Source organism: Xenopus tropicalis, chromosome 3, assembly GCF_000004195.4.
Source record: "Xenopus tropicalis strain Nigerian chromosome 3, UCB_Xtro_10.0, whole genome shotgun sequence".
Lineage (NCBI taxonomy): Eukaryota > Metazoa > Chordata > Amphibia > Anura > Pipidae > Xenopus > Xenopus tropicalis.
Genome location: NC_030679.2, coordinates 121,299,906 through 121,320,307, shown reverse-complemented (window position 1 = coordinate 121,320,307; position 20,402 = coordinate 121,299,906). Strand labels below are relative to the sequence as shown.

Below are 20,402 nucleotides of genomic sequence, written 5' to 3'. Positions count from 1 at the left end.
CTTTAAGGTCAACATTTGGTTAGCTCATACAAGGTTAGAAACAAATAGAAACATTGCTGTTTCAGTAATTCAGTGGTTTCAAAAAGGACAGAAATTAAGTGGTAAGCTCTAAAATCAGGATCCTTTTTGCACCCTGTATCTGCCGGTATTTTTATGTAATCTGTGTAGTTGCTGTATACACCCTACTATTTTGCTAAATCACATGCAATATTGATTTTCAATTAATGCTAGGGGAGTCTAGGCCATGATAAACCCACTGTTAAAGTGGTTGTTTACCTTTAAATTCACTTTTAGTATGTTGTAGAAGCGCTATCCTCTTTGTAGTTTGCAGTTGGTCTTTTATTTGTGGTTTTTAAATTATATAGCTTTATATTCAGCAACTTTCCAGTTGAGAATTTCAGCACTCATATGGTTGCTAGGGTCCAAATTACCCTATCAACCAGGCAGTGGTTCGAATGAGAAACTGGAAATTAAAATTGTATTATAACCTCAAAGAGCAGTAGTTATTTGGCTGCTGGGGTCAGTGACCCCCTTTTGAAAGGTGGAAAGAGTCAGAAAAGGAAAGCAAATAATTGATAAAAAAAAAACAAAAAAAGTAAAGAATAATTGAAAAGTTGCTAAGAACCTAAAGTTAAATTAATATAAAATTTCATGTCTCCTATAGGTTCTGCGGGGGGTTATATCTGGATATCAAGAGGAAGCTTCCCTGGATTCCTAGCGATTTCTATGAAGCTTTTCATATCCAGTCAATTTCTGCCATTTTGTTCATCTACCTGGGCTGTATTACCAACGCCATAACATTCGGGGGGCTACTTGGAGATGCCACAGATAATTACCAGGTATGGAATGGAACACTATAGAGATGTCCAATGCTGATCCAAGTGCTAATGCCATTCTCATTCACAAATATCTATGGTAAAATGTCCATGTCTATGTAATTTACTGTAAGGGATTCTGGCAACCAGCCCTGCTGCACCTGTAAAGGGACTATATTGCCTAAAGTGTACAGCAAATTCAGTTAGAACTAGAATGCACTTCCTGGACACAAAGCAACCAGAGTGCTCATTTATAACACACAAGGAAGGGGGTAAAGTACAAAAAGTGGGTGCAGATTTTTGTCTTGCAAAATGCCTTTGTTTGACAGCACTGTATTCATGAGGGGCAGATTGGGGGAGGAACATAAAGACATTCTACATAAAACAGGGCAGATTGCTCCTAACTACTCTATATGTCCTTCCAGGGAGTAATGGAGAGTTTTCTGGGTACAGCAATGGCTGGCTCTGTGTTTTGCCTGTTTGCTGGACAACCTCTTATCATCTTGAGCAGCACTGGGCCCATTCTCATCTTTGAGAAGCTCCTCTTTGATTTTAGCAAGTAAGTAGTAAAATAACATCTGCTCCCCCAAAATCAGAAATGGACATAGACATTCCTATTGAGCCTGGTCATCAACACCTATAATAATGGCTTAAGGTTGATCATGAAACTAGCTAGAGGTGAATGATCTCTGTAAATAAAGGTTCTGCATTTGAATCCAGCCTGACCAGTATTTTTTATCTTGATTGCTGTATGCCAAATGGGATCTTTGGGCAATCTTATTATTCACTATGTGGAAAGAGCAGAGATTTGGATGGTTGAATCCAATCAGACTGCAATCAAATGGAACTGGAATAGAGTTGGCTCCTTTCCATCTACTGGGGTTGAGCAATGAACTTCCACATCAGCAGGTGGAAGACATCTGTAGACCTTATTTGACTGATCTTAATCCAAATCCCAGTTAATAACTGCAGTATTGCCCAGCCATTTTAGCATGAATTACGTTTAAGATTTTATCTATAGAGATAACATTTCTATTTTACCTTTGAACATTGATTTTTAATAGCTACATGATGTCCCATTATAAGTCTATATATTAATGGATCTTCTGAATTAGTAAGATGAGCTTCTTGATAAAAAGAGATTTGTTAGATTTTCAGTTTAATAGCATCATCTCTCCCAGTACTGTACTGATCAAATGGAAAAATTAACTTTAGATATCAATTACTTACACTGCTGATTCGCCAGTGAGAGTGGAAGAGAAAGCTAATGTGACAGAAAATAATAGAGCGTCAGGAAAGCTTATCTAAAAACAATGAAATTGGATTTTTAAAATGCAGGTTATTGCGTGGTGCCCTTATACAGTCTTGTTGCTTGCAGAGGTAATAATATAGATTATATGGAATTCCGCCTGTGGATCGGGCTCCACTCTGCCCTGCAGTGCCTTATTCTTGTTGCTACTGATGCCAGCTTCATTATTAAGTACATCACGCGTTTCACAGAGGAAGGATTCTCAACTCTCATCAGTTTTATCTTCATCTATGATGCCATTAAAAAGATGATTGGAGCATTCAAGTATTACCCGATTAATTCTGATTTCAAACCTGACTATGTCACCTTATACCGATGCGAGTGTGTTGCGCCTGACCCAGGTCAGTACACATATTTTTTGTCCATTATATGGATCCCACTGATAATAAAAAAAGATTAAGGCTTTCTCATACGGGATTCCAGCAACTTGTCTGCTAAGGGTAGCAGCTGTATTAGGGCAAAGTCATGCATGGAGCCAATATGGGGATGCGCTGGGTACCCATGTGGTATTCTGCGATGTTTGTTTGCTTTTATGTGCTTGAACTGCATTAATATTTAAGGATACATCAGTTTGAATTACAACTGCAAGGTGCATAGTTAATTTGGTTTGAAAGGCCAACTGTCCATTGAGTCCATCCCTCTGTTGTATCCCCTGACCTAAATTTAGGAAAACTACCACATCATATATATATATATATATATATATATACCGGTATATTATTCCTCAGGGTTTGTCCCTGAGGAAGAGTACAGTCAGTACTCGAAACGTTGGATTTTTTTTAATACATTTTTTCACTTTATTGCTAAGTCCTTGTGTGTGCGGCTCTCTGTCCATATATTGCCTCATTTTAGCCAGCACCCAGGGCATTTGAACTTCTTTAGGATGTGCTCCACTCTTCCTTGTATATATATATATATACCGGTATATTATATAGGAACTTACCAGTGATCTATAAAGAGGCAAAAATTATAAGGGAAAGCTTAAATTCATGGACATGTGTCTTTTGTCAACTTGGCTACTGCTACTGCATAGTCATTCAGGACAAATAGGCAAGAGTGCAGAGTGGATAGAGAAAGAGAAAATGAAGTTAAAATAGATCACTAGAGAGAGTTTTGGTATAAGGAAATATATAAAACCAATATAGAAATAGAATGCTGGCAGTGGTTATTCTTAGGGTGATGGCAGATGAGATGTTTGTCTCCCACACATAGGGGCTGATTTACTAATCCACGAATCTGAATCCGAATGAGAAAAATTCGGATGGAAAACGAACATTTTGCGACTTTTTCGTATTTTTTGCGATTTTTTTCGTTGCCATTACGACTTTTTCGTAACCGGTACGACTTGCGCGAATTGTCGCGTCTTTTTCATAGCCATTACAAATTTTGTGAATTGTCGCGACTTTTTCATAGCCATTATGAATTTCGTGAATTGTCACGACTTTTTCATAGCCATTACGACTTTCGCAATGTCGCATTCGGACGCTTTTCGGTCATTTGTGGATTAGTAAATGTGCCCCTTAGGGGAGAGATTTATCAATGTTCAATGTTTTTAACAAAGTTTTTTTTTTGCTCAAAAACTCAAATTTGAATTCTGTTTTAAAAATGTCAATGTCTGGTATTTATTAAGTGCAAAAACCCTGAAAACTCGAATGTAAAAATTTGCCATCTAAAAGCTTACGAGTTTCTGTAGAAGTCAATGGAAGTTGGGTAAAGTCAAGCCATATATTCAAAATCAAATCTTTCGAGTTTTTTGAGCTTGTAAACTTTTGTGACTGATATGTGCCACATTTCTCCTTATTCATTGCACAAATATGGATATCCTTTATGCAAAGTAAGTGCTTCTTATTCATTTCTTGTTAAACTTACTGTTTTCTTAGTAGATCTGGGGCCTCATGTAAAAAAAAAAAAAAAGGCAAGGGGCAAAGTAGGATGTGGGCGGCATATGGATGGCCAATGAATGCATGTGATTTGCTCACCATTCAGAATACATAGGCTGGGGATGTCTGTATTGGCTATGGCTGACATTAAGTACAGGGCTTCCATGTACCAGTGTGAGTTGTGCTCTGCTGCACCTTGCCCCGGGCTGATACAGAGCTCAGCTTGCACCTACCCGTGGGGCTCCCTTCTTAGGTCATGTTCCAGCACCTTTGCACATACCACTGATAAATAAGACCTTGGATGTGTTTGTACTGACTGGCATCAACATTGATATTTGTATTTGTGCTCTGTTTAATTATACCATTGCACACCATGTCCCATGGACCACTGCTGAAAGATTTCTATGCCCTCCTCAACCATTTGCACAACTTAAAATATCCCCCCTACCCTTTGTTTATACATCACATGATGCAGACAGGCACCCATGATAACTGTTATGATAACTGTTCTTTTTGGGTTCTTACAGATTCCCCCACAGCCACATGGCCTGCGCCATTTATTTGTACACCACAATGCATTCCAGTGATACTTGTGTTTGTGTACTATTGTTACCATAATATATTGCCTATTCATATTGTTGTCCATTAGACATTGTGTTAGTGTGGGGATAAAGGGTTTAAGGTTGTGTGAGGCTACCAATAGCAACCAATCAGAAATTAAGTTTGATTGGCCTTCTAAGATCAGAATATAGAAAGCAGGTGTGTGTGTGACTAGTGGTTGTGAAATTCTGTATATTTGGTCTAGCCTTTTCATTACTTTAGGCACTAACACTGCTTTGTATTGGGGCTGCTCTCTAAAGGCCTTCCTTCTTTGTATGTTCCCATTTATACATCATAGAAAATAGAAAATGAATTGTTACCCCTTTAGAATAGAACTAAGTCATAGTTCATGTCTTTCCACAGTAAGATGAATGAAAGGTACCCCATACATCAATGTTATCAGTCACTTGAATAGGAGATTCCTTTTAAAGCAATAAGAATGACATGATAAATATAATCACCACTTACACACTGAAAGTGTATTTTTCCTTTATAGTGAACACAACTTTATTCAATGCTTCAGCTCCTTTTGCACCAAACAACTCTAACATGTCTCTGGTAAGTTATGGACAGTCGCTCTCATTGCATGCTCTCATTATTGCTGCCAAGTTGCTACTTTCATTAAGCATCTGATATTTATATGAAGCATCTGGTATATTTATGTAAGCTTATGGTAAATTTGTACTTGTACTACCACAGGATAACCCAAACTTTACCCAGAATGCATTTCTCTCAGGAGTTAGCCTGTTGGAGGCCAGGGTTTTGTGCAAATGTAACTCACAAGGAAGTGGTTCTTGATACACATAGGAGTATAAACAAGTAACAATGCAGGATTCAGGCATAATACAGGTCAGACATATACTCACAATACTTGGTCATACAACTTTATCTCTGCAGGGCAACAATGGGTTCCTCTCAGATATCAGGTTAGGCCTTTTCCAAGTGAAACTCAGGCAATTCTCTATCTAATTTTTGAGTCTGTACACTGGGACCCTACTTCTGGCAACAGCAGGATCTTAATCCCTCTATTATCCTCATAGGAGCCGGCCCTATGCTAGCTAGCCTTAACTATCTGTCACACTAAGGGGCACATTTACTAAGACACGAATCTGAACCGAATTGGAAAAATTCTGATTTGAAAACGAACATTTTGCGACTTTTTCGTATTTTTTTCGATTTTTTCGGCGTCTTTACGACTTTTTCGTTACCAATACGATTTGCGCGGAAAAACGCGAGTTTTTCGCAGCCATTCCGAAAGTTGCGCAAAATCTGGCGATTTTTTCGTAGCGTTAAAACTTGCGCGAAAAGTTGCGCCTTTTTCGTAGCGTTAAAACTTAAAAGGTGCGACGTTTCGCGCAAGTTTTAACGCTACGGAAAAAAAGCAACTTTTTGCGCAAGTTTTAACGCTACGAAAAATCGCCAGATTTTGCGCAACTTTCGGAATGGCTACGAAAAACTCGCGTTTTTTCGCACAAATCGTATTAGTAATGAAAAAGTCGCGATCATTACGAAAAAAAGCAATCGGGCGCATTCGGCCCGTTCGTGGGTTAGTAAATGTGCCCCCTAGTGTGACCTGTAACAGAACATAACCTGACCTGTCTGGGCCTACTCTTAAACCCAGCTTCTGTCCACCTGCCTGCTGGGGTGGAGATGTAACAAAATGGACCTTGAACACAAGACTGCTAAGCCTTTTATATTATAGCAAACTGGCTTGTGGCCAAACTAAAGAATTACAAGGATCATGCTTTGACCCAGGAAAGGGACTCAGTACATGTATAGAAAGTTCTGCTCAGTCTTGAGTCTGTTAACTCGGTGCAGCAACATCACACCTTCTATATTGAGGACCCACTATAGGTGTCTAAATAACTAAGGGACTGCCAGTAAGGGACATAACTTACCAGTCCCCTACATATATCGCCTGTAGAGTAGGAAAGCAAGTAGGAGAATAATTGTGCAAATGGCACCATAAAAAGATGTACGGTTCTAAATATCTTTGTGTGTTATTTTCCCTATGTGAATTCCAAGTACAATGGTATTAATGCTACAGCTCTGGACTGGACCCAGCTGAGTATGAAGGAATGTCTGAAATACGGTGGCAGCCTAGTAGGAAACTCGTGCAAATATGTGCCAGACCTTGCCCTCATGTCCTTCATCTTGTTCTTTGGAACTTATTCCATGACCTTATCACTGAAGAAATTTAAGTTTAGCCGCTACTTCCCAACCAAGGTAAGGATATTTATGCCCAAGGGGGTTAATTATGATAAGGGTAGGAAAAGTGAGCCCTATGTCTATGGTTGCCACCTTTTTATAAAACCTATACCAGCAGGGTGAGGGTAGGGCCATGAGTGGGAGGGCAATTATCTAAATGGAAGGAGTGATGATGTCACAGGAGGAGTTGTGATGTCAAAGGGGCGGAGACAGGTTGGCAAGGACTTATACAATATGGAATTTGGTTCGTTTAGGAGCAAAAAGGAATGGATTGGAGGCAGGTCAGGGGGCAGATTGACAAGGTATTACAACTTTACCGACAAGTACATTGCTGGTAAATTTGGAATACTGGTCCTGGTCCTGGCCGGTATTTTACCGGCAAGTGGCAACCCTACCTAGGCCTTGCTGGAAACTTATTGATACTTTTAGTGTAATATAAAGAAAGGCACAAAGTGTGTGCAGGTCTAGCACAAACACGGGTTATTATGGGCTACTAGCTTTGTATCAAATGAAGCACCCTTTATTAAATGGCTAAGTTAATGTTTTATAAACTGTACTTAATGTAGTAAATACAACATTGAGGGGCATATTTATTATAGTGTGTAAGCCGACATCACAGGTGATGGTGCCCATAGCAACCAATTAGCTCTTGGCTTTTGTTTTATAACTTGTAGGTGACCATTCAAATCTAATTGCTGATTGGTTGCTATGGGCAACATCACCGATGATATTGGCTTACACACTATAATAAATATGCCCTAAGTGTACTTCTAATAGTAATATATGGATATTTATTATGTTTTCTGTTTCTTACGCATTGCCTTTTTCTTACCCAACCTCTGAAGATACATTTCGTGTAAATAAACACTGTTGTCTCTCAAAGCAACCATCCTGTTTACCTAAATATCTTCCCTGTTTCCCCAGCTGCGTACCCTGGTGGCTGATTTTGCCATTGTCTTCACAATCCTTGTCTTCTGCGGGGTTGATGCATTTTTTGAGTTGGAGACACCAAAGTTGCATGTTCCTAGTGAAATCAAGGTTGGCTCCGCTAAATCTTCCCTCCCTTGTTCCTATGTCTGTCCCTTATTAAAGTATTATATTTCACTGGTGACTTTAAAGGAAAAGTAAACCTTTAACATTTTGAATGTAAAATTGCTCAGGCTGCTTTTCTAAGCATTTTTATTTCAATTTCAGAGCTATAATTTTTTATTAACTGCCAATATAAGGAATTTTGTAACAACAGCACTGCCTGCTGGTCGGTTTCTCTTACTGTACAGTCACAGAGACACACTCTCAGAAGGAAAACAGAGAAGTGTTCAGATGTTGCTCTGATTAAGGACATAAAAATGATAAAAAAAATCATTATGTTTATCTGAAACTAAAAAATAAATGTAAATTGCAAAAGTGCTTAGGAAAGCTCTCTGAGCAATTCTACAATCAGTAAGTAATCAGTAAGTAAAATCAGTTTACTTATCCTTTAATAAGCAGTGGAAGCAATAGGCATTTTCACCAACTTCCTAATATATCCATATCTTGACTATGTAACAATATGCATATTGACTAGCTGAGGGTTTGGGATAACTAGTCGATAATGTTATTGTTATGTATAAGGGACCTGTCTGGGTTAGCCTCAAACGACACATCAGTTTCTGATCACTGAAAAGGTAAGTTCTCTAAAGAACTATGGAAAGCTTTCTTAAATGAATATGTCCAAATCTGTCATAATCAGTTTATGAAGACATTTTGGCAACTTCTAACTACTCTTGTTTCCCTTCTCTCTTTCCCACGCTGCCTTCTTAGCTACGTAAACTTATTAGTGACTTCTCAATCTTCATGTCCATTCTAATATTTGTTGGTCTTGACAGTCTCTGTGGATTAGATACTCCCAAACTGCAAGTGCCTACTGAGTTTAAGGTAAAGGGAAAAAGTGCATGCATGGTGCTTAATTTAACACTTCTAGCTTTCATGCTAGACCTAATATTTAAGTACTAATAGAATTATGATAATGTTTTTAAGGTTCTACACAGTAATGGTTGCATCATTTAAGCATGTTCTACTGATAAAAATCTACTGATTTTTATGGTGAACTTTTTATTTCTAAATTACACTGTTTACATTGCAAATAATTCACTCTACCATTTAAAATTGTATTCTTCAACCAATAAATGTATTTTTTTAGCTGTAATATTGGTGTGTAGGCGCCATCTCAGTGCATTGTGCCTGAGTCTGAGCTTTCAGAGGAGCCAGCGCTACACATTAGAACTGCTTTCAGGTAACCTATTGTTTCTTCTACTCCCATGTAACTGGAGGAGTCCCAAGCCGGACTTGGATTTCTTACTATTGAGTGCTATTCTGATACCTACTGGGAGCTGCTGTCTTGCTCCCTTCCCATTGTTCTGCTGATTGGCTGCTGGAAGAGGGGGATATCACTTCAATTTGCAGCGCAGCAGTAAAGTGTGACTGAAATTTATCAGAGCACAGGTCACATAGCTGTGGTGCCCTGGGAAATGAAGAATATGGCTTTAAAATACAGATTCCAATGCAGGATTCTGGTGGAGAAGCTCTATTAACTGATACATATTGGGAAAAAAAGTGTTTTCTCATGACTGTATTCCTTTAAGTACATTTACAGAGAGAACATGGTGTCCTTGTGATATTGCCAGCCCTCCAGGCCTCCATCACCCATTCATTCACTGCTCAGCACTTGCAATGCTGCCTGACTGCCAGAAGCTGTAACTGAGCTGAGTAGGAAGGTTGCACTCAATAAAATGGCCCCCCAAATCAACCCCAAACCTTCTGACTGTTGTGTGCGTATGTGAAGGAAAATGGGTTTCAGGAAGATAAGAGAAAGGAACAAGTGAGGAGGCTTAGGATGTTATGACATACAGAAGATATTAGGTGTCACAGTATCTGTGAAGATCCAGGAAACTTGTCAAATGCCATTATCATTATTATTAGAATATTATGTTATAGTTATTCTGTTGATACAAATGATATTAAAGCTTTGATTAGATTATAACTGACCAAAAGCCAGCATTGTTGCACTGTTTTATCATGTACAGGCTTGCAATATTATTTTTTTTTCCCCATCCCTATTGGTTATACTATACTTCAGTTTATTCAATTCAGTACCAAGCAGAGTAGCACTTTTACTGGGCAAGTCAGTGTTTGCTAACAAGCAATGCATAAAATTTTGATTGAATGTCAAATATCTTAGTAGTAGCAGTGCCAAGAACCACAAGGGTTCCTGACTCATCATAGTTCTAGAACCACATCTGTGCTAGATATGGTGCCACACTGATATGCAGCTACTGCAACTAATCATCTTCTTCTCCCCTTCCAGCCCACACGGCCTGACAGAGGTTGGTTTGTATTTCCCTTTGGCAAGAACCCTTGGTGGATTTACTTGGCCAGTGCACTTCCTGCTCTGCTGGTGACCATTCTGATCTTCATGGATGAGCAGATTACTGCTGTCATCGTCAATAGAAAAGAGAACAAGCTAAAGGTGTGTTATCCTTAAGGTCTATTGGCAGTACATTCATGAAACTCACTGTGATCCATTTATAGTCAAGGGGCTCCAAAAACTATTTTTACAAAATAAAAAAAAAAGTGCAATTCTAAGCAACTTTGCAATATCCATTAAAGGGACAGTAACACATTCCAGGTTTTAACAGGCCTACATAAACCCTAGTGCTGCTATTCAACATTCTGATAGGCTGGAGGACTAATATTAACATCGCCCCAGCCTATGAGAACATTATCGCAAACCCCCAAGTGCGCTGTCACTCAGGAAGCTGTTCAGTTTCAGGCCGCACTGGAGAACAACACAGGTAAGTAAGGGGTAAGCTGGGGGGAGGAGGGGGGCACATTAGGTAGAAAATAATGGTCACTATTCCTTTAATTACAATGCTTTTTCTGGGGTCAAGTACACTTCCGTTTCCTTGAAGGTGCACTGGTATCCATTGGGTACTTTGATCTAAAGGGGTATATGTATCATCAACATTTTTATTGGTTTTAATATTTAGGAGAGTAGTAGTCAGCACCAAGCCTTGTGATTAGTTAGAAGTAGTGCAGGTTCCCCAATGGCCACTTTCCATCGGCACATCCAGGTACAGCCGCTGTTGTTGTTTGCCCCAAAAAACTTTGCAATAAAGGCATTTTCATCTACAAAGACAAGAGGTGCTGTTCCTGTTCTTCTGTACTTGGTTTTAATATTTAACATAAAAACATTATTTGTCTGTCTATTTATAATCTCTGCACGCTGGTCTTTGACTACAAAAACAGTGTTGAAAGTCGTCTGGTTAAAGTTAATTACAATGATGTTACATGTTTTTTTACATTTTAAAGGTTTGTCCTTTAAGAGTCAGACCCAGAGAACAGAAGGGAATAAACGCTCTAGTTACTTGGCAATCACTTTTGTGTTGCAGAAAGGTTGTGGGTACCACCTGGATCTCTTCTGGGTGGGGGTATTAATGGCCGTCTGCTCCTTTATGGGACTGCCCTGGTACGTGGCAGCCACTGTTATTTCTATTGCCCACATTGACAGCTTGAAGATGGAGACAGAGACCAGTGCCCCTGGAGAACAGCCACAGTTTCTAGGAGTAAGGTAGGTAACTGTATTAAAGGCAGCTAACAATCTTGCACTGTACCTGTACATTCCTTTTATAAAAAGCTTGTAGTTAGACAGTACCTGTACATTTTCTTTATCCAAAGCTTTTAGTTGGACAGTAGACCGGTGTATTCTCTTCTTGGTACAGATAGATAGATAGACAGACAGAGAGAGAGAGAGAGAGAGAGAGAGATAGATAGATAGATAGATAGATAGATAGATAGATAGATATGGAGAGAAAGAGGGGGAGAGAGAGAAAGAGATGGAGGGAAAAAAGATGATAGATAGATAGCACATATATTGATATGGATAGATAGATTGATTGATAGAAAGAAAGATAGATAGATAGATAGATGATTGATAGATAGATAGATAGATAGATAATAGATAGATAGCACATATATAGATATGTATATAGAAATATAGATAAATATCACATATATCGATATGGATAGATAGATAGATAGAGAGAGAGAGAGAGAGAGAGAGAGAGAGATAGATAGATAGATAGATAGATAGATAGATAGATAGATATGGAGAGAAAGAGGGGGAGAGAGAGAAAGAGATGGAGGGAAAAAAGATGATAGATAGATAGCACATATATTGATATGGATAGATAGATTGATTGATAGAAAGAAAGATAGATAGATAGATGATTGATAGATAGATAGATAATAGATAGATAGCACATATATAGATATGTATATAGAAATATAGATAAATATCACATATATCGATATGGATAGATAGATAGATAGAGAGAGAGAGAGAGAGATAGAGAGATAGATAGATAGATAGATAGAGATAGAGAGAGAGATAGATAGATAGATAGATAGATATAGATAGATAGATAGATAGATAGATAGATAGATAGATAGATAGATAGATAGATAGATATAGATAGATAGATAGATAGATAGATAGATAGATAGATAGATAGATATAGATAGATAGATAGATAGATAGATAGATAGATAGATAGATAGATAGAGATAGATAGATATATAGATAGATATAGATAGATAGATAGATAGATAGATAGATAGATAGATAGATAGAGATAGATAGATAGATAGATAGATAGATAGATAGATAGATAGATAGATAGATATAGATAGATAGATAGATATAGATAGATAGATAGATAGATAGATAGATAGATATAGATAGATAGATAGAACATATATATATATATTTTAGAACATTATACCAGAATAAACATTAACCATGCATGTTACTTTCATTGCCTTTCTTAAACAATACTTTTATTTCTCATTAGGGAGCAAAGGGTAACAGGAATTGTAGTGTTCATTTTAACTGGAATCTCTGTTTTCCTGGCTCCTGTGCTGAAGGTACTGTACCTCATTTTTCAGTTGTTTTTTGTTGCAAATTTTATGGGGCAGGTACTGGTAATGCACAGTGACCAAGCTACAAATAACAGCTGGCAGCCAATGAAGATATATTGGAAATAATTACCATTCAAAGGCTCTGACACAATAACAGCCAGTAAAGTAAATATAAAATCAGCAGGGGGCATGTTCATATGGGTCTAGTTCCCCTGCAGCGGGACGGATATGGCTATGTATTTACAAGAGATCTTAGTGTCACTGCTGCAGTGCAGCATGGAGGAAAGAATGGGTGGAAGAGGCTCAAGTACAAAACTTAAAATGCTAATGTTCCATACAATGACCAGGGCTCAGCCTAAACTAGATAATAGCACCTTGCACTTTGATTATACAGTATCTACATGCAGTCTAAGATATTTCTGTGGGCCACATAGTTTATCCAGCATGCATTAGAATTCTAACCCCTGTAGACAACAGTTCAGACATGCCAGCATGAGTAAGTACAAGGAAGCACTAGAGGGCAAGGCAAAGGTGGAATGCCCTTCCTAGTGATGTTGTAATGGCAGATTCTGTTAATGCCTTTAAGAGGGGCCTGGATGAGTTCTTGAACAAGCATAGTATCCAAGGCTATTGTGATATTTAAATGTACAGTTAGTATTGATGTTGGTATATATAGTTTATGTATGTGAGTGTATAGATAGGTCGGTATAGGTTTATGTTTGCTGGGGGTTCATTTGGAAGGGTTGAACTTGATGGACTTCGGTCTTTTTTCAACCCAACTTAACTATGTAACTATGTAACTATGTAAGGTGTCTATTGTATATGGTTGCATATTGTATATGCAACCATATACAATAAGTATATGGTAAAATGTCTATCTGTCATCTATCTATCTATCTTCCTATCTCTATATATCGTCATTTTGTTGTGTTCATGGTTGTATCAGCATTCACTCCACTCATTCTATAGCAGTAGAAATGTTTCCTGCAGTAAGGACAGACCCACAGCTGCAGTTCTGCGGCAGTACTTGAGTCTGTTGCACCACCCTGTGGTTACTTATACAGTTGCAGAAGTCAATCTTTTCCTGACATCCAGTTCAGTCTCTTAAACACTTAGGGGCAAAACTCTATTATAATATTTTTATTTGTAAAAATTAGACTAAACTAATTTTCACAAATGTCCAACATTTACAAAAGAAATCCGAACTGAAAAAGTCCGCGTGCAGCAACTGCAGCTTATATTTTTTTAATTGCCACACAAAAACCAGCCTTAAAAATCCAAAACCTCTAAAGCAGTGATCCCCAACCAGTGGCTTGTAAGCAACATGTTGCTCTCCAGCTCCTTGGATGTTGCTCCCACGGGCCTTAAAGCAGGTGCTTATTTTCTAATTTTTGGCTTGGAGGCAAGTTTTGGTTGCATAAAAACAGGTGTCCTGCCAAACAGAGCCTCCTATAAGCTGCCAGTCCATATAGGGGCTACCAAACAGCCAATAACAGCCCTTATTTGGCACCCCCAGGAGAAAATTAAGTTAATGAAAAATAAAAAAGCCTTGTCTTGTTGTGCTTAGATCTGACCAGAGCAACACCAGATGCCTCTTCTCGGCTCCATAACAATTCTTTAAATGATGTTCCTTTTTTCATTTACTACATTTTCTACCAGTTTTATCCAATCTGTGAAATGAACAGCAGGTGATGTGGTTGTTTCACAGTCATTAAACAAGTAGTGTAAAACTGCTTATGAAAACTAGTGCTCAGAACAGCAATCTTACATTTTAGTTATTGGCACCTACTGAGCTTCCAGATTCGAAGTTTTACTAAACTCTGTTGAGAACCATTGTTACAGGCTTATAGTATAATTCTAGTATATTTTGTGATATCTTGGCTGCTGTTAGCAAGTGATTATCGCCTGAGGCAGGGCTGGAACTAAAGGCAACAGAGCCATGTGCCTAGGGTGACAGGGTGAGCTGCTGAGCAGAGGTGGCAAGTGGGCAGTGGGGAAAAGGGGGGCAGTGGATTTGCCTTGGGTGCCATTCTCTTTGGCCTGGCTTTGGTCTAAGGGTCAGGGATTTTTAACTATGGGTCAAGTTTGCTTTTGAGAAAAATGAATTCATTTTTAGAATAACGATCATTTTAAAAAAAAAATAGACAGTATGAGCTACTTGAAAAAAATAAGTGTGTAAAGGTGAGCTACCCTTTTAGTTTTCTCAAACTACTATAAACATTAGCCACAAACTCCTGCAGCCTCATTTCTTATAGTATGTGTATGACTGTGCTTCTTCTCTTCTAGTATATCCCAATGCCGGTGCTCTATGGTGTGTTTCTCTATATGGGAGTGGCTTCACTCAGTGGAATCCAGGTAACAATTCGCATAGTAGCATTGCATTGTAGCATAATGGTATAAAGCATCAAGGTTACCTATATGGCAAGGATTTAAAATAAATACTTTCCCAATCCTACTGTGTTTGGTATTTAGCTTTTAGGGGGAAAAGTGCCCTTTAATTTAATTGCACCCATAAGCGGAGTTGCTTTCGTTACCCCACATTCTGAATTTGGTAATTCACATTCTAAAAAAATCTAGAAATCTGGAAAAATCTCTTAGGGTAGTGGGTCCAGTTCCCCTGGGAGGGGGATACTGGAATAGTGGCTTAGGGCTCAGCCTAAAGGCCACAAGGAAGGGATTTGAGAAGTATGTCTATTTGCAGGGCCAGCAAAAGGAGTAGGCGGGGCATCTGTCCCTGGAGCAAAGATAGGGGCACAATGGGAGGGAGAGGGAACGGGAAGTGAAGACTGGCAATGAGTGAGCAATCAATGAGTGTCAGGCCATTGCTGACAGTTCACAGGATAGAGTGTTGGTGACTGGGTAGCTGGGGGGCAGTACAACAAAGCATCAGGTCAAGTAGTATTGCCTTATACTACAAATACGTCTTGGCCTAGTTTCTCTAGATTCGAAGGGGAAAATGTGCTGTTCAACTGACCTGTGGGCCAGTTCTCCACGTGATCTACTCGAGGAAGTTGTCAGGTGAAAGAAAGGGAGTTGGGCTGATTTTCTTCTGGTTAGGAAAAACATTAGAAACCCAAGATAATTTTTCTCATGTTGTATAAAAATCTTGTATTTGCAGTTATTCACAGACCACTTTCCTGTCATTTTCTGCTTCCACTGACAACTTTCAAATAATGTTTTATAAAAAGTGGCTGTGGCTATAATTGTGTCATGTATACAACCTTTTTGAGAATTAGTCATACAAATGTTGAATGGGAAAAATGTTGATAGGCTAGGAGACAAATGGAGTTGCAGAATGCAGTTGTTTGACTTGACAAACTAGGCAACCACTGGTGTGGCAAGTTGCCAGTGCTGACATTGTTTTATCCTTCCTCAGTTCTGGGATCGCTGTAAGCTCTTCATGATGCCAGCAAAGCATCAGCCTGACTATGCATATCTCCGGCACGTCCCCTTACGCAAAGTCCATCTGTTCACTTTGGTCCAAATTATCTGCCTTGCTGTCCTATGGATCCTCAAGTCGACAGTTGCTGCTATTATTTTCCCAGTCATGGTGAGGACAAAATACCATATAATGTTTTGACTGAAAGCAGGTCAAGACTGAGAATCAAAATAGTCCCCACGCACACAGAGGTCCAAACAGCCCCACAACAGGACAATAAATAGTGACTATGGCATCTTACAGCAGCCCCTTTGGCATTTGCCAAAATCCACAGATTGCCAGTCTAGGCCTGACCGAAAGAGAATTCTTTTTGTTGTGGTTCAGCTAACCTTTCTTATCTCCCCCATATATCTACTTAAAGAACATGTAGACCCTCAAAACAAATGAATGTAAATGTAATTGATATTACTTTTTTTTCTAGATTTTAAGATATTCATTTTTAAATTAATACAATAGTGTCACCTGCTGGCCATTTCAGTCATCTGGCTACAGCTGAAAAGGAAATATCCTTAGTAAAATAATCCAGGTTCATTTACCATGCTAAGTGCAGTGAGCAAACAGCAATTTCAATGCGGTAGTCATGAATTTTTCCTATAATTAAGTGTTTTTCCTAGAATTCCAGTGCCATTGTGCTTACCAGGGGGAGCTGTGCCTAATGCAACTTGGCCAATGTATCCAAATTAACACAACTGAGTGCACTTCAACATACAACGTACCATTGCACTAAATGTTTTCCATGTCTGTTTGGCATCATTTATGGTGTGAAAGTGACGTGTGGGCACAATTCTTTAAACACAAGTGCACTCAGGCGGCCCTGCTGCCATGAGGTGCATTGAGAATCTCGCCTCAGGTCACAGCACCCTGCAGTTTTCCTGGAGCCTCTCCTTGCAAAAATTCAATTTTTTTAACCAGAATTTGAGCTCTTCTAGTGCAGAGAGCACTAGAGATACAGCGCCACCTCCAGTGCTGATTTTCTGAGCAGGGCGGGGTAAGGGGGGCGGCATCACAAACGCCTCTGAGCGCACTGCACCTATTGATACAGAGCACTAAGGGAATGCTCCAGGGTTCCCCTGTGTCAATAGGCACAATTGTGATCGATTTGGAACACAGAAGTGCAAAGGGCACATGGTGGTGCAGATACCTTTAATAAATGGTGTTTTACGTGCAACAAACTGCAGAGAAACTGAGCTTGCAGTCATAAATGAGCCCTAGCGTGATGCTACTCTGCTAAGAACTGACCAGAGAAACGTTATGGTTTACTCTTAGGGGCACATTTACTAACCCACGAACGGGCCGAATGTGTCCGATTGCGTTTTTTTCGTAATGATCGGTAATTTTGCGATTTTTTTCGGCGTCTTTACGATTTTTGCGTAAAAACGCGGGTTTTTCGGCGTCTTTACGATTTTTGCGTAAAAACGCGAGTTTTTCGTAGCCATTACGAAAGTTGCGCAAAGTCGCGATTTTTTCATAGCGTTAAAACTTACGCGAAACGTCGCGCCTTTTAAGTTTTAACGCTACGAAAAAGGCGCGACTTAGCGCGCAAGTGTTAACGCTACGAAAAAAATCGCGACTTTGCGCAACTTTCGTAAAGACGCCGAAAAACTCGAGTTTTTACGCAAAAATCGTAAAGACGCCGAAAAACTCGCGTTTTTACGCAAAAATCGTAAAGACGTTGAAAAAATCGCAAAAAAATACGAAAAAGTCGCAAAATGTTCGTTTCCAATCGGAATTTTTCCAATTCGGATTCGAAATCGTGTCTTAGTAAATCAGCCCCTTAGAGTACACTTAACCAACATGATGACAAGGGCGCTGTGCCATAGGTTCTGATAAATCAGCTGGTGATTGCCATCTTGTTCTCTTCTTAGATCCTCGGCTTGATGATGGTGAGAAAAATGCTTGACTGGGTTTTTAGTCAGCATGATCTTGCTTGGCTGGATGATATCCTGCCTGAGAAGGAGAAGAAAAAGCAAGAGGACAAGTGCAAGAAGAAAAAAGGGAAAGACGACTCTGATAGTGACGAGGTAATGTCAGCACCAAGCAGGTAGTTTTCCTAGCTTCAACTACAAAATATTTGTACTTGTAAAGTTTGCAAAAGATCTGAGCCATACTCAGATGTAAAGGTTGTTGGTGGAGCCACACAAGCATGAAAAAAGTTCTTTGGGAATGCCAAATAAGGGCTGCGATTGGCTATTTTGTAGCCCCATGTGGACTGCTGGCCTGCAGGAGACTCTGCTTGGATTAAAACTGTATCTCCAAAAGTTGCTTTTAAGTCAGACATTTAAAAAATTGCACCTGGTGGGCAACATATTGCTCAAAAGTCACTGGTTGGGGATCACTGCATTAGTGGCTATCAAGCCTGGCATACAGATTATCAAGCAAATGGTGTAGGAATGTTTTAGTAACTTCTGCCTTAGGAACTTCTGCTCAGGGCCTTCTGCTGACTGTGGACACCCCTAAAACCGTTGAAGTCTACTATGGCCCAAGGGATCACTGCACTTGAAATCTAAAATGGGTGATACATCAGCATTTCTGTCATTAAACAGACACATATATCTTTTTTTACAAATATAGGACAAAGGTGGCCGCTCAGGGGGTTTGCATGGAGACACCTCTCCCAGCGGATCAGATGTGGATCGCAGGTGGGTATTTTTAATACTCTTCTACAATTATGTATACTAAAACAGCATTTTCCAAATTGTGTTTCCCTCTGGTTCTTTGAATTATGGTTCCCATGCAACAGCTTTAATAAAATAGCTAAACCTTTTTTTTTTTTTTTTTAAATCACTAAAATTACTCTGTACAGACCCCAGAAAAACATACCTTTCTCATTGCATGCACATCTATTTAGTTTCTCTAGTACACCTAGCATGAAGCTCCACCCCCTTTTGCTTTCTGTGCACTTCTATCTCTGACTATGATGACCTCAAAGGGCTACTGTTTTTTTTTAATTGCCCGGAAGGCACCTTTTTAAAGGTCTTCATAGTCAGAGAGAGACTCAAAAAGAAAAAGCAGCAGAGCTTCACACTAGAGAAGGAAGTCAGTAAAAGAGCTGCGGTTCAGTTTCTTGTAATAGAGAAACAAAATAAATGTGCATATTGGGAAAGGTTATTCTGGGGGTTGTACAGAGTAATTTTAGTGGAGTTTTAAGATAAAAGGCTTACTTATCTTCACAAAACCCCTGTGTGCAACATATACCCAACAAATACATGTAGATATTCATTTATTTATAAATAAATGAAAAGATAATTTATTCTTATTGAAACTCAAGAGTTGATTTTGAAAATTTATAAATGATCAATTGATCATACAAACTAATTACAGTTACCCTAATCAGGTAAATGTTGTTGTGCCTACAAAAAAGTTGTTTCCATCTTGGACATCTTTAAATTCAGATTTAGCTATAGTCAGTTTACATATCTGGGCAATTTTCTTGCACTTGAAATGAAAGGTGAGCACTGGATGCATGAATAAATAATAATGCCGCTCATTGTGTATGTTCTGTATGGAATAGAGCTGCAACCTCTTTACATTCTCTTTCGCAGTATTACCCTTCACCTGAAGATCTCCTGCCCTCCTTCTCCTGCCATTGGCTTTCCTAAAAATGCAATAAACACCGTCCCTCAAGTGAAAATCGAAATGGAATCAGAGTACGAGGACTCAGACGTTGACCGAAACCCCAAAGACAGAGGCAGTGAAACTACTTTGTAACCCCCAAGGACCTTGTGTCAAGTAATACCATCTGCCTGGAATGAAATTCTTCTGTCTTCTGGCAATATAAGTCACCACTAAAACATTAAAGCTATAGTTTTTGGGTTCAGAAGATTCTTTGTGCTCTTTCTATGACGTGTGTGCACAAGTGTGAAAGTGACTAAAATCTATTTTTTTAGTGGGTATGAGAGCCATGAATTCAAATGTAATAATACTTGCAACAGCTTTATGAGTGGATGGTGGAGATGTATAAAACATTAGAAGGCACCTATCAATATTCTAATACATAATGTATAGTTTGTTGTGTTGTAAATTTATCACTATGATTTGTGAAATGGTGTATAAGAAAGCCCTGCACAAGGAAAATCTGTAAATCAGAATGACACAGAGAAAAGCCAGTTGGTAGTTAATGATTTAGAATGTGACTCATGTTCCTAAGGAAATGTGGACATCTCCTGTTATGCAAATACCAATTTTCCCATCAGTGT

General features: G+C 38.9%; 1 protein-coding gene across 4 annotated transcripts in view; it reads left to right on the top strand.

The window, feature by feature from the left end:
• slc4a5 (solute carrier family 4 member 5) overlaps positions 1-20,026 on the top strand; it is a 47,610-nt gene extending 27,584 nt beyond the window's left edge. For 2 of the 4 annotated variants that reach the window (XM_031899267.1, XM_031899269.1), the window contains 14 exons: positions 665-839; positions 1,241-1,374; positions 2,194-2,465; positions 5,101-5,162; positions 6,630-6,830; positions 8,613-8,726; positions 10,156-10,317; positions 11,240-11,418; positions 12,701-12,773; positions 15,054-15,122; positions 16,144-16,317; positions 18,072-18,227; positions 18,778-18,845; positions 19,749-20,026. In XM_031899267.1, the coding sequence (XP_031755127.1) occupies positions 665-839; positions 1,241-1,374; positions 2,194-2,465; positions 5,101-5,162; positions 6,630-6,830; positions 8,613-8,726; positions 10,156-10,317; positions 11,240-11,418; positions 12,701-12,773; positions 15,054-15,122; positions 16,144-16,317; positions 18,072-18,227; positions 18,778-18,845; positions 19,749-19,914 (2,005 nt within the window). In that variant the 3' untranslated portion in view covers positions 19,915-20,026. Of the gene's footprint in view, positions 1-664; positions 840-1,240; positions 1,375-2,193; positions 2,466-5,100; positions 5,163-6,629; positions 6,831-7,736; positions 7,851-8,612; positions 8,727-10,155; positions 10,318-11,239; positions 11,419-12,700; positions 12,774-15,053; positions 15,123-16,143; positions 16,318-18,071; positions 18,228-18,777; positions 18,846-19,748 lie in introns of all 4 variants that reach the window. The other 2 variants (XM_012959452.3, XM_031899268.1) reach the window with 2 other exon arrangements.
• The last annotated feature ends 376 nt before the right edge of the window (positions 20,027-20,402 follow it).